Source organism: Erpetoichthys calabaricus, chromosome 8, assembly GCF_900747795.2.
Source record: "Erpetoichthys calabaricus chromosome 8, fErpCal1.3, whole genome shotgun sequence".
NCBI lineage: Eukaryota > Metazoa > Chordata > Cladistia > Polypteriformes > Polypteridae > Erpetoichthys > Erpetoichthys calabaricus.
In genome coordinates this window covers 124,493,876-124,506,707 of record NC_041401.2, presented here as the reverse complement: position 1 = coordinate 124,506,707, position 12,832 = coordinate 124,493,876, and the positions used below count along the sequence as shown (strand labels likewise).

The 12,832-nt window shown below is 41.0% G+C and overlaps 1 protein-coding gene across 2 annotated transcripts in view; it reads right to left on the bottom strand.

Annotated features, from left to right (window-relative positions):
* The window catches only part of megf6b (multiple EGF-like-domains 6b), a 199,903-nt gene that overhangs the window by 10,897 nt on the left and 176,174 nt on the right, over positions 1-12,832 (bottom strand). For both annotated transcript variants that reach the window (XM_028807434.2, XM_028807437.2), the window contains 8 exons: positions 10,680-10,808; positions 9,903-10,034; positions 9,616-9,744; positions 9,412-9,540; positions 8,838-8,966; positions 8,232-8,360; positions 5,232-5,360; positions 4,847-4,975 (listed from right to left, as the gene is read on the bottom strand). In XM_028807434.2, the coding sequence (XP_028663267.2) occupies positions 4,847-4,975; positions 5,232-5,360; positions 8,232-8,360; positions 8,838-8,966; positions 9,412-9,540; positions 9,616-9,744; positions 9,903-10,034; positions 10,680-10,808 (1,035 nt within the window). The remainder of the gene's footprint in view (positions 1-4,846; positions 4,976-5,231; positions 5,361-8,231; positions 8,361-8,837; positions 8,967-9,411; positions 9,541-9,615; positions 9,745-9,902; positions 10,035-10,679; positions 10,809-12,832) is intronic.

Sequence of the window (12,832 nt, the reverse complement as noted above, 5' to 3'; positions counted from 1 at the left end):
CACCACTCCAAGTGAGGTAATGTTAAAGCAAGCTGCATTCATGCAAGTCACCACCACACACATAAAGATCATTGTCCCAAGTGTGGATGAGCACCCATATGTGAATCGCAAGCAACATCACAGTACCAACACATAGGTGGTCATGGAAACTGTACTGCATACATTTTACAAGACTGGGTAGGTTCAAGGAGACAGACTTAAACTCCTGGAGCATTACAGAAACAGAGCCTGCCAGAAGGTAACGGAGATGCACCGCACACCTCAGGTCTTGGAACATATATGTCCAGGGGCCTCATGTATAAATGGTGCGTACGCACAGAAATGTTGTGTAAGAACGTTTCCACGTTCAAATCGCAATTATAAAACCTAAACTTGGCGTAAAGCCACGCACATTTCCACGGTAGCTCATACCCTGTCATACACAAGTTCTCTACTTGGTTTTGCAGACTGGCGGCACCCAGCATCAAAGCAGTGCCACTGTTCCAGTGTGGTTTCCTTTTCTTTTTTAGATCCACATCCCTGACATGGCTTTATAAATACACTGAAATTAACCGCATATTGTTAATTAGTTTAATGTATCTGATTGTAATTAACCTGTAACAATATAATGGTCCACAGAATGGTCAAACTATTCTAAATACCATAACTGCTTTAGCGTTGTTACTCTCACTGCACCTTCTTCTTCTTCTGTCAGCTGCTCCCATTAGGGGTTGCCACAGCGGATCATCTTTTTCCATATTACTCTCACTGCACCACTCAGAGTATTTATATCACTGTATCTAGTGTGAATCACAGATCTACAGAGATCAGAAAGAGAATTATCGGTATACAGCATCAAGCACTCGCTGCCTCAGCCATTCGCTATTTGAACTGCTCTCATCTGACCAACGCTTCAGAGCCTTTCCTGTTCGGACCTCACGGTTCACAAACAGTTTCATCCCAAGAACTCTAAACGCACTCAATCAGTCCATCAAGTGCTCCTTGTAGAACTGTTTGTACTTGCAAGTTACCGTGAGGTAATTGTACTTATGATACAGTTATAATATTGCACAACCTGAGCCACTTTATAAAGCGCATATTTGCATATGATGACGATATCATTTTTAAGATGAAATGCAGCAAAATATATTTATTATATTATACAGATAAAACTTTAACTTTAACTACACGGTGTTGTAGCGCTAGCGAGAAACTTGAGCTTCATTCACGGTTTGTTCCTGCCTCGCACTGTATTTATGCTGTGGCTGGCACGACACTGGAAGGATAGATGGATAGAATAATTAAACATTACGAAGATATTTTGATGTTCCTTAGAAGTTTTGAAGAATCGTCGTTCTAAGCTTACTGATGGCTTAACGTCTATTACAGAGCTGATTGTGTGGCGATTGGGTATTTGGAGAAAGAAAAGTAAGGACAGGAATTGGGGGTTAGTACGTTTGAAAGAGACAGTACTTCTGTAATAAAGCATTTCATCGAAGGTCACGCACGGCGCAGCAAGCATCTTGCGTGAAACATGAACAATCACTGCGCCACTGTGTTCCCATGCTTAATAACATGCTTTAACTCATATTATCATGAAAATGATATCATGTATACATCTCAGTATTTTAATTATTCAGAGAGCTGTAATATCACGAATGTAATGGATCCTGTGTCCTGTCGGAGGAAGAGCACGTGGTGATTCAGGCACATAGAGCACATATAAGATCAAATACACAACAAAGCATTTAGCGTGCTACTTTAATTACGATGGGATTTGAGAAACTAGTAAATTAAACGATTTTAAGATGAAGCTTATGATGTTCTACTTTAATGACAAAATAAACTATGTGATTAAAGTGGAAATTTCGAAATTAAAGTTAACATTTCGTGCTTTTTTCACACTGTGTGCCTTTTTTTTTTCACTGTTCCCTAATAAGCTTTCATATGACACTCAGACAGTGGGCTACGAGTTGCCTTTTCACGCCGACTTTGATATGTGACAACTTCTTTTTTATTTCGGGCACTGTGCGACTTTGTGAACTTGAGCTTTCGAGTTTCTCCGACACGCTATGTCACTCGATCAACTTCCTTTTGTTGCTTATATAACTGTTTAAACCAACAAATAGTACGTTTTTCTTTGCCTCCATCTGGTATTCGCTGAAATTATTCTATTTTTCCTCGTACTTTTGCCATTGCCTTTTCACAGAACGCTGAGCTTAAGGGCTATTTATATTGATTTGCATATTCAAAGAGGCATAATTCTGGGAGGAGTTGGCGTCGGGACAGCAGGCGCGTGCACGAGTGTTACTTTTCACGCTGACCAGGATTTATGTAGCGGAAGAACGTGGAAGTTGGCGAACGCACAGATTTATGCATCTGGATTTTTCTGTGCGTAAGTACATTTCGGCTTTTGTGCTTACGACATGTTATAGTGCGAATTCTACGCACGGTGTTATGCATGAGGCCCCAGGTCTTTATAGCTTATATATATGCCGCCCAGTAATAAAATTGGTGGGTAGTGCCGTGCCACTTTCTGCTTTAGGTCTTTGTAGACTTGCCCTTTGGATGCTTGGATGTTTCAAATTTTATATAAATTAGGTTACAATTGAGTCTAATTTCTTAAAGAATGATTAGTTAATGTAAATAGGAATGCTCTGAAATAGAAAAAGAAGCTTGGGAAGGATGCTCATCTTGACGGTATTGATTCTCATTTCTAATGTGAGATGAAGAGTAGAACATCAGTTCATATCTTGTTTAATGGTTTCCATGCTGATAGCAAAATGTTTTGAAAACAGATCGTTATATTTAGTTTAGATATTAACCACTATGTATTTACACTGATCTGATAGAATGAATGGGTAGATGTCCAGTCTAATCCTGTGTGCTAGAAAGTTCACTGGAAACAGCACGCTTTTATACAAATTATTTTTCAGTCCAGATATCCTCTGAAGTTCTGCTGGTACATTAAGGACTGCTGGTAAGGAAGTTTGTGGGTCTAATATATACAGTACTATATCATCTGCTTATAGCAATATTTTCTATTCAAGTCTTTCTCTAATAATCCCCTCTATGCATTTCAAAAGAGAATTGCCAATGGCAATTGCAAAAAGCAATGGTGATAGAGGACAACCTTGCCAAGTACCACATTCTAGTTTGAAGTAGTTTGAGATAATGTTGTTAATATAGACAGAGGCTTCTGGACTGATATAAAATAGTTTCATCCATGTACATATATTGGGGTCAAACAGAAATTTATGCAATGTGGTGAAAAAGTAGACCCATTGAACCATGTCAGATGCTTTTTCTGTGTCCAAAGACAACAAGGGCTTTGGTGTGTTAGATTTTATGGGTGACTACATTGCATTAGACAAATGCAGAAGATTAGAAGCTATAAGTGTCTACCTTTAAAAATCCAGTTTGGTCTTGTGATATTATAGAAGGAAGCACTTTCTCAATCCTCCTAGACAAAACATTGGACAGTATCTTAACATCATTATTCAGAAGTGAAATTAGTCTATATGATGCACATTGTAATAAGTCCATATTTGTCTTTGGAAAGGTGGTAACTAATTCTTGGCAAAAAGACTGAGGTAGACTTTTGTTCCCTCTAGCTTCTATAAAAATTGTTAATAACAGTGGAGCTAATTTATTTGAATTTATTTTATATAATTCCACTGGGTAGCCATCAGAGCTGGCTGCTTTCCCACTTTGCAGTGAGTTTATAGCATCCAGTAGATCTGAGAGTGTCAGAGGTTTAACCAGTTCCACTGCACTAAGAGTATCTACCTGTGGTATTTGTAATGCATCAACTCATTAGATTGTGTCTTATCATCTTTAAATTGAATAGAATATAATGACTTATAGTCTAAATGTGTGGGTTATAGTTTTATGGTCAATAGTTTTATCTTCTTTTGTGTTGGTAATTTCTGTAATTGTGTTGTGAACTTCCTGCTTGTGGATTTGTTGAGCTAAGATTTTATTAGCTTTCTCTTTGTGTTCATAGTGATGATGTCGTGATTTAAAGATGAGCTGTTCCACTTCTTTTGTTGTCAAGAGGTTATATATTCTGATTGCAGAACCTATCTTTGCCTATAAAGTGCCTCATTTGGAGACCTGGCACATTCTTTATCTATTCTGGTAATTTTGCTGTTTAAATCTGTCGTCTTCTTGGTCTGCAATTTATATTTATGGGAAAGATATGAAATAATCTGTCCTCTTAAAAAAGCCTTCAGAGTTTCCCAGAGTATTCCTGCAGAAACCTCTGAAGATACTTTTTTTTTCTAAAAAAAAAAATTAATTTGTTTGGAGGTAAATTCTATAAAGTTCTCATCAGGTAATGACAGGGGGTTAAGACACCAGCTGAAAAATGAGTGTGTAAGGCATAGAGATTCCAACTACACGATCAGAGGGACGTGATTGGAAATTACAGAAGTGTTGTACTTGCAAGATTTGATAGTGGGAAATAAATATTATCAATAAAGAAATAATCAATTGTTGAGTAAGTATGATGTACTAGTAGTTCTGCTATTAGTACAATTCCTACTAATAATTCTGAGACGCTTGATAAATATGGGCCCAAGCCATGAATTTAACTTACAGGCCTGGAAACTTGTAGCAGCAACACTAACCGCTGTGCCACTATTCTGCCCTACTTGAGATTAATAAACTTAATATAGAGATAAACAAACTAAGGGGAAACTGGGCAGGTGGGCAAGTGTAAAGCCGTTCTAGGTGACTTACCAGGAGAACAATTTAAAATCAATTGGCTCTCAGCCTTAATCTCTGCTCACACCCTCCTTACTCATTAGATGGTTTGTTGTGTTTATTGCTGAAGTAAGCTCTATTGACAATGGCCCAGATGTACCTTTCTCACAGTTTCTTCCTCTCCAGCCTCGGGGGCACTGACAGATGCCTGTAACGTGATTGCAGGAATCGCCATGTTCGCAGTCACATTGCTCACTGCAGTCTTTTCCAAAGGTCCCAGCTGGACAAGCTGCAAGTAAAAGCATTTTGGAGAACATGTAGAAGAGCATTTACAGAGAATCAAAATGAGCTCAGTTCAATTCAAACTTCCTACATGCCCTTTTAAAAGTGGATATACTTCTCAGATCAGTAGCCATTTATCATGACAAAGATGTACTCCTTAAGGCCTGAAGGCTCATCCAGCTTGGTAGCCTCTATAGATGTTCACGTTTAGGTGTTGGACTATGCCACTCCTGGCACTTCAGTTAAGAGTATGGCAGACTCACCTGTCTGACACTTCTTCCCAATCCAACCTGCTGGACATGTGCACTGCCCACTCTGACGGTCACACAGGCCTCCATTCTGACACTCGCAGGTCTGCTGGCAGTCCACTCCAAAATGGCCCTGGGGACACTCTAAAGAGAGACAACAGAGCAGGGAGAACAATGAACTATGAGAATGATTCCTCAGTAAGCTAACATCCATTTACAAGTGACCAACAGCACTTAAAACTGTGCTCAGCCCAGAACAAATTCGTGAAGGCAGAAACAGTCTAACAAATTAAATAAAGGAGCTTAGGAAAAGAAGTTGTTAACCCCTAACTAGATGGGAGGTTAGAATAAAGTTCTTTGTCAGAAAGCAGCTCCAAGGTCCAGGTTCAACATTCTTTTGGATGCCATTCCTTATTAACTCTCAGTGAGATTATCAGAATCTATCCTACACTCTTAAAAATAAAGGTGTCATAGTGGTTCTTCACAATGATGCCACGGGGGAGCTATTTTGGGGAACTATTTTGCCCAAACAGCTATCCATGTGGAGCTTCCAGAAGGAACCTTTGTTTATTAAAAATGCCCATGTACTGTATACCTGATAACAGATTTTGAAAATACCAACAGGTATTAAAGGGATTCTTGGCACAGGCAATAACTTGCTATGTTCAGTTTTTCTTGATCTGTCACCATCCTGCTAGGTAGCTTACTTACATTAAACATTTATGTTTTATCCATATATTAGGAAGCCCAAAAAAGCAACTTCTAATGCAAAGAACATTTCCCAGAATGAAATGGTTCTCAAGGAACCATGCAACCCAGGAAAGTGCAATTAAGGAACCATTATTATTAAATATAAAGGTAGCAGAGTGGGTCTTCAGAGAGATGCCATAGGGAAACCATTTTTTGTTCCAAAACAGACCCATCCACATGAAGATTCCAGAAAGAACCAAGGACTCTTGCTGCATAAGTACAGTTACATGGGCTATGTTCCAGGTTTTCTGTTAGTGTTCTGCTAGGTAGTCTACCATAGAGTAAAGATTTTTTTTTTAACATATTAGGAAGTTTTTCAAAGCACAAAGAGCTAAGCTCACATGCGGAGAACTTTCCCCAGAGTGAAATGGTGCTTGGTCAAGCAATAGTTCTATGAGGAACCAAACAACCCAGTATAGAACCCTAAAGTACAATTAAACAGCCATTATTTTTAAAAATATAGGTGGGATATCCATGGTGACACAATGCTTAGTGCTGCTCTTTTATCTCACAGGTTTGAATCCCACACCCAGTTGTTGTCTGCATAGATTTTTCCCTGCTTTTCCTTCTACATTCCAAAGATGTGCATGGTAGACTTATTGGTGATTTCAAATTCTACTGTGCAAGTGTGAGTGCACGCATAAGCGGCCCAGAGATTAACTCGTCCGTTGTCCAGGCCTGTTCCCTACCGCACACCCAGTGGTGCCTGGAGAGGCTCTTTCCCCCCACAACTTGAATGATTTGAGAATGTTATGTTGGGTCATCCCAGCATTCACTCTCCTGGTTTGTCTTGTCAATTACAGATCATTTTCAGCACCCTGCTGCACTGTTTTTTGCAAATTCATGACATAATGGAGATCTTCAGAATTTTCTGTCCGCACTTTTGTAAAGTCTTGTTACACTCTGCTGTACAATTATTTATTCAGAAATGATTTTGATGTCTCCCACCCCTCCTTGCATCATATTGCTGAAGGCAGATTTTAAGACAGTGAGTGATCACCTTTACTGGCATATTTGAAAAGCACTACAACATCTGGCAGGACTTTATTTGCTGCTCTGCACCAAGCCTCATATAAGCCTTGTATTCTGGGTGCCAACTCCCATCCTCCCATTTCCTTGTCATTGAACATCATCTTCAAGAATACCACTGTATCTTCCAGAAACCCCAGTCATCAGCATACTCAGTTTAATTTTGTCCATCGCTATTTTCATGCCCCATGTAAATGGTTTGCTGTGGGTTTATCCACTGATCCCCTTTGCCACATCTCCTCCTTAAATATTTTGGAACAGTCCCATGGTTGCTCGTTATTGGCTTACCATTTCAAATTCCCTGTCTTCAATGTTCTTTGTCCAGATTTCACTCTCACCTCATGTTTTTCTTCTCCTGAACCATTCCACACTCTCAGCCCAGTCCAGCAGAGATTGTTCCCACTGGGTACCTTCGCTGCCAAATTTGCACTGGGCTCTCGTTGGAAATCCCACCGGAAACAGTAACCAGTAGGAACAATCGCTGCTGTTCTGCCTCTGGTTGCAATATCAGGGAGCGGCTTTCAGTCACTAAGCTTGTGGCTAGTGAAGGGGGGGGTTTGGGGGGTGGGGGGTACTTATCTTCTTTGCTGCCTTTCTTTTTCAGTCTGGCTGATTAGTCACACAGACTCCACTTTAGTCAGCTCTCCATATTTTGTTTAGTTTGTTCGTGACAGGGTCTTGGGTTGGGCACGTTTTATCTAATTACCTCAAGATTTCATTCATCCTGCTTCTTTCTGTATTGTATGTATTCTTTTCAATAACACTTCGTTGACAAAAAGGAAACACCTGGCAGGACGGCTTTCTATCTATAAAGGATGCACAGTTAGATACTCCAATTTATAAAATAGAGCAATGCTGAATACTGTAAAGGCTGCATGAGGCCTCAAAGTCCCAAGTGACAGTTGTGTAAAGTCTTCTTGCAGATTTGTGCCAGGTCACATTACACCTGATCATAGAGTCAGTCCCAGTGGTGAAGTGGAACAATCAAGGGCAGAACCAAAAACTTAAGGTTACTTAACAATGAGTTGGAAAGCGGACTTGTCAGGGCTGTCACCAGCTCAAGTGTCAGCCTCTATTCATCTGTTGGGCCATTTTGTGAACTGGAATACCTGAACAGTGTATGCAGAGTTCACACAGACAGCAATTGTGCTGTTATTTGAACCCAGAAAGAGAAGGATACCAAGACCCCCTAAACCCAGGGGGCGTATACACAAATATAAAGACATTCACACATACCCAGCTCACAGGCCAGTCCTGTCCAGCCATAAGCACACGTGCATTGGCCACTAACATGATGACAGATCCCTTTGTTTTGACACAGGCAGGGCTGCTGGCAATGTGCACCATAGAAGCCAGGGGGGCATGCTGTAAAAGAGAAAAAAAATGTAGACTATTCACTTGCAGAACCCAACCAAAAGCAGCTTCACTTGGCGAAAACCTTCAAGAGATTAACTTGGGCTGACCAATTGTGTCCCCCCTTGCTTAGTCCTTATGAGAGCTTAGTTGGCTTTTTCCAAATAAAATCTACTTAATATCCAGCCAAACACCCAAGGGAAAGGAATGACCAAAAATTATAGTTGATATCATCAACACTAGTAAGTTCAATACAGCTTTTAGAATTTAGACTTGCTTCAGCATCACACTAGCTAGCCGTCCCCTGATTCTGAGATATTTAGGTCTTAAAGATATTTAGACAGCAGAACGCTGACCCTTACAAGATGGCAAAGGTTACAGACAATCAAACAATCAATAGGCACTTAGTGAAGGAGTCCAAGCTAGCCGTTGGGGGAACCATAAGCAGGACAAGGGTTCAGTTATGCATTTGTTATTTTCTTTCATTACCTTGTTGGCAGGTTGACCCCATCCAGCCTGGTTCACAGATACACTGACCGGTAACTGTATCACAAACGGCCCCATTGTGACAAGTACATGTCATGTTGCACCCCTCGCCGTAGAAACCTGGAGGACAAGCTGCAAAAAAAAACAAAACAACAAAGTGATCATTTTACCAGCTTGATTTTTTTTTTAAATCTACAATTCCTTTTTTCCATATTATTATTCTTTTATTCCATATTCCCTAACATCTGTTTACACTTACTGAAAATGTGCTCTATACATGCTCTATAAATGACTCTATACATTTCCTTAAAGCATATGCATTGTCTTCTTAAACCAATCTGAAACAAATGACTCTATGAGGCAAAGCCTCTCCTGCCATACAAAAGCCCCTCCAAACTGGCCACATCATGTGACAGACACAGAAATTGCCTTCCCATTCTGGAACATGGCATGGTACACTGATAGAAGCTCCTCCCACTTACACACTTTAATAAGCTTATTCATGCCCCTCCCACTTGGCCACAGGCAGCCCCTCCCACCTGTTACTGCTATATTAAACAAGAACATCATAACTCACAGAAATCACAGTGTGATCCTGACCAGCCGGCGGGGCAGTTACACAATCCTGTCAGGGGGTCACACCATCCAGAATTGAAACATCTGCACTTTTTCCTGCACTCCAAACCATAGAAGCCCTCAGGACACTCTGCAAAGAAACATCAGTAACGCCACCTTGCCAGGACATATAAAATTCAATTGAAAAATGGTATTGCTCACTCACGTTTCTCGCAGTAGGTTCCAGTCCAGCCTGGCAGGCAGGTGCATGCCCCACTCACATTGTCACAGGAGGCGCCATTTTCACATTGGCACCGGTGATGGCAGCCCAGACCAAAAAAACCTTGGGGGCATTCTGATTAAAGAAAGAAAAAGCATGTGATAAACACAAAGCAGATAAATAATAGCAATACTCATCTCCATCAATTACTGAGCGGTGCAAGTGCTCTGGGATGTGTTGATGATTATTTCTGCTTAGGAACAGGATATATCAGGAACATGAAAGACACGTACTCTGATCACAATGGTGACCTGTGTAGCCCGCCTCACAGATGCATTGTCCTGTGACCACGTTGCAGCTCCCATCACTGTTCTTACATTTACACATGTGGATACAGTCTGGTCCCCAGTGTCCAGCATCACAGGCTGAAATAAAAATGAGAGCCCAGAGTTAGTCCTGCTAGCCTGTGTTTGGTAACACAGTCCATTAGTCTTCTGATAGCTCCTGTGTCTCACCTAAATGCTTTAAAATGGGACCTGGTAACACAGTTCCTCAGCTCCTTTGGTAGTTTAGTTCATCACACGTCTCAAGTGCTTTAACTTTTTTTTGTTCTAGATTTAGCACATTCTGTTCAAGCTACATCACTAAGGACAGCTTTTTTTGTTTTCATCTTTGTTTTCTTTTTTTATTGTTTGTTAATGTGTGCACCTCTGTGAACTTTTAAATAAAAAAGCACAGTGGACACCATACTGGCAAAGTGAGTAGAACTGCTACCCTGTGGATCCATGGTCCATGGAAAGCATCTATTCAGAGTTTACACATTCTCTCCATGTCTGTGTGGGTGCTCCTCTTGTTAAATCCACAAAGACATTCATGTTAAGTTAACTGGTGGATATGAATGTGAGTGTGGGTGGGGGTGTGAGTGGGTACTGCAAAGGATTGTACCTTGTCTAGAGCTGCTTCCGGCATTGTGCTCATTGTTGCTAGGATAGGCTCCTGCCCCCCCAAGACTCTGAAGTGAATTAAGAGAGTTTGAGAATGTGATGCTATCAATGTACAGTTGTACCCACCTCTTCTGCAGTTGTGACCTGTCCAGCCAGGAGCGCAGGTACACTGACCAGTGACTGCATCACAGTTACCATCATTCTCACAGGAGCAGTGCAATAGACAGCCTTGACCGAAACGTCCAGGAGGACACCCTGTACAAAAGCATAAATCACCGTATCAGAACCATTTCCAGTGCATATTCATGAAATACTGATGTGCTCCTTGCAGGACTGCCTACAGATTTTTGACACCTAATGTCACTGATCTCCTGTCATATATAAAGATCACAGATCACAGTTTCCGGTAGTTTTCCAGGTTGCAGTTTCGGTATTCTGGCTGCTGTGTAATCACAAGGGAAGCCCATTGTTATATACCATGATGGAGGGTTCAGAGTGCTCAGATGTGGTTTAAACAAACATCAAGTATAAGACCCTTACTTTCACAGCTATTGGCCAGTCAGAAAGGTTTCTTATTTTTAATGAGTAAAAGAGCATTTCTTTCTGTGTTTCTCTTCACACTTTGTACAAGACCTGCCGAAAAGACACATCCATAATTGTATTTCTGCTCTTTTTCACAGCAGTTTATGAACCCCTTCAAAATTCTTTGATCTCTCAGGGTTTCCTTCCACCACCCGTCTACTGTCTTTTATTTATTACAAACCCCCAGGTCACACAGCTATCTTCTCTAGTGTTCTTTCCACCCCAGGCACACTACAGACTGCATTCTCACGGAGTGGGATGCTTTTTCAATGAATGGCTAAAAAATTATAATTTTCAGTTCATGTACTTCATTCAGTGTGTTGTATCTAACTAATTATCTACTCATAAGGTCTTGCCTATGGTTTCTGATGAGTGGTTGATTACTTATGCCTGCAGGAGCACAATTAGAACAATCTCACACTGTTTTCCCTGTCATTTGTGACTAAGATGTAGATGGAGATATGTAGGGAGGAGTGTTTGATTTATTCTATTAATTTCTTCTCCAGGTAAGCAGTTTGTTTGTTTTTTGATAAGTTATCAGTTTTAACTCCATAAAGCTTCCTTATTTACTTATTTTTTTATTGATAGTGTGGTGAAAGGCCAGGATCCATACCTGGCCGGGACGCCTTGTTAATGGAAGGACAGGGGGAGAAAACAGGCACAGGTCATTACCTCCTGTGGAGAGCTAGGTAGCAGTTGCTACAGCAAGCCGGATTCCCACAGGGCATGCTGGGACTTGGGGTTTGTGGGCTCAGCCCTGTTGGGTTCTGGAGGTGCCACCAGGGGGTGCTGCAGGAATCAGTGAGCAAAATTTCGTCGGGCTTCTGACACACCCGGGAATGCTTCCAGATCATGCTAATGGGCCACCTGGAGTACTCCCAGGTGCAGCGTAAAACGGTCCACCTCACTTCATTCGGGGAGCCTGAGTTGGGAGGAAGAGGGGTCGGAGTTTGCCTGGTGTAGTGGAGAAGGCAGAGAAAGACAAGGAGTTATTGTGCGCTATACAGTGCTTGTTGTACTTGTGGCAGTGATGGTGAGGAACACTTAAACGAAGAGTCTTCCCACAAATAAAGCCTCTTTGGGCTTTGAACTTGTGTCCATGCCTGCTTGTGTTGGGTGTTTGGGGAGCGAGAGCGCCCCCTGGTGTCCCCAATAGTTACCAAGTGTGAAGCAGCAAAGATGCGTAGCATGCTGCTAGTTAGCACGAGAGGCTTCAAGATGTGCACTTTAAGAATGTAGTAGTTTTGTAAAAAGTTAAGAGTATAATATGCTTAAAAAAACACTAATCCTTATTCAATGGTTAACTCTCTTGCATTCTTTTGTAAATTTATCAATTTAGTGAGACGTAACGGTGTTGCTTACTATGTTATAGTAAGTAATGCACAACTTCATTAATGGCTGTTAATAAAATGTGCTAATACATTTAAAACATTTGGATGATCTTGTATTCTTGCTACTTTTGAGTATTTTAAATGTATTTGTGATAAAGACATTGATGCAATGAGCAGTGCGGAGCTTTTCATTTGTCCAGTTGTTTTCCTTTTTCGGGTAATTCAAATTTAACCAACAGCAGATCCTGCTGACATGGCTGATGTGGTCCTCTGTGAAAGCCTCCCTGCACCAACACCCACCCTGCTCCTTCTCAGGCCAGTTAACTTAATTTTCCTATTTTGTAAGCTGGTCCTTCTATAGGTATT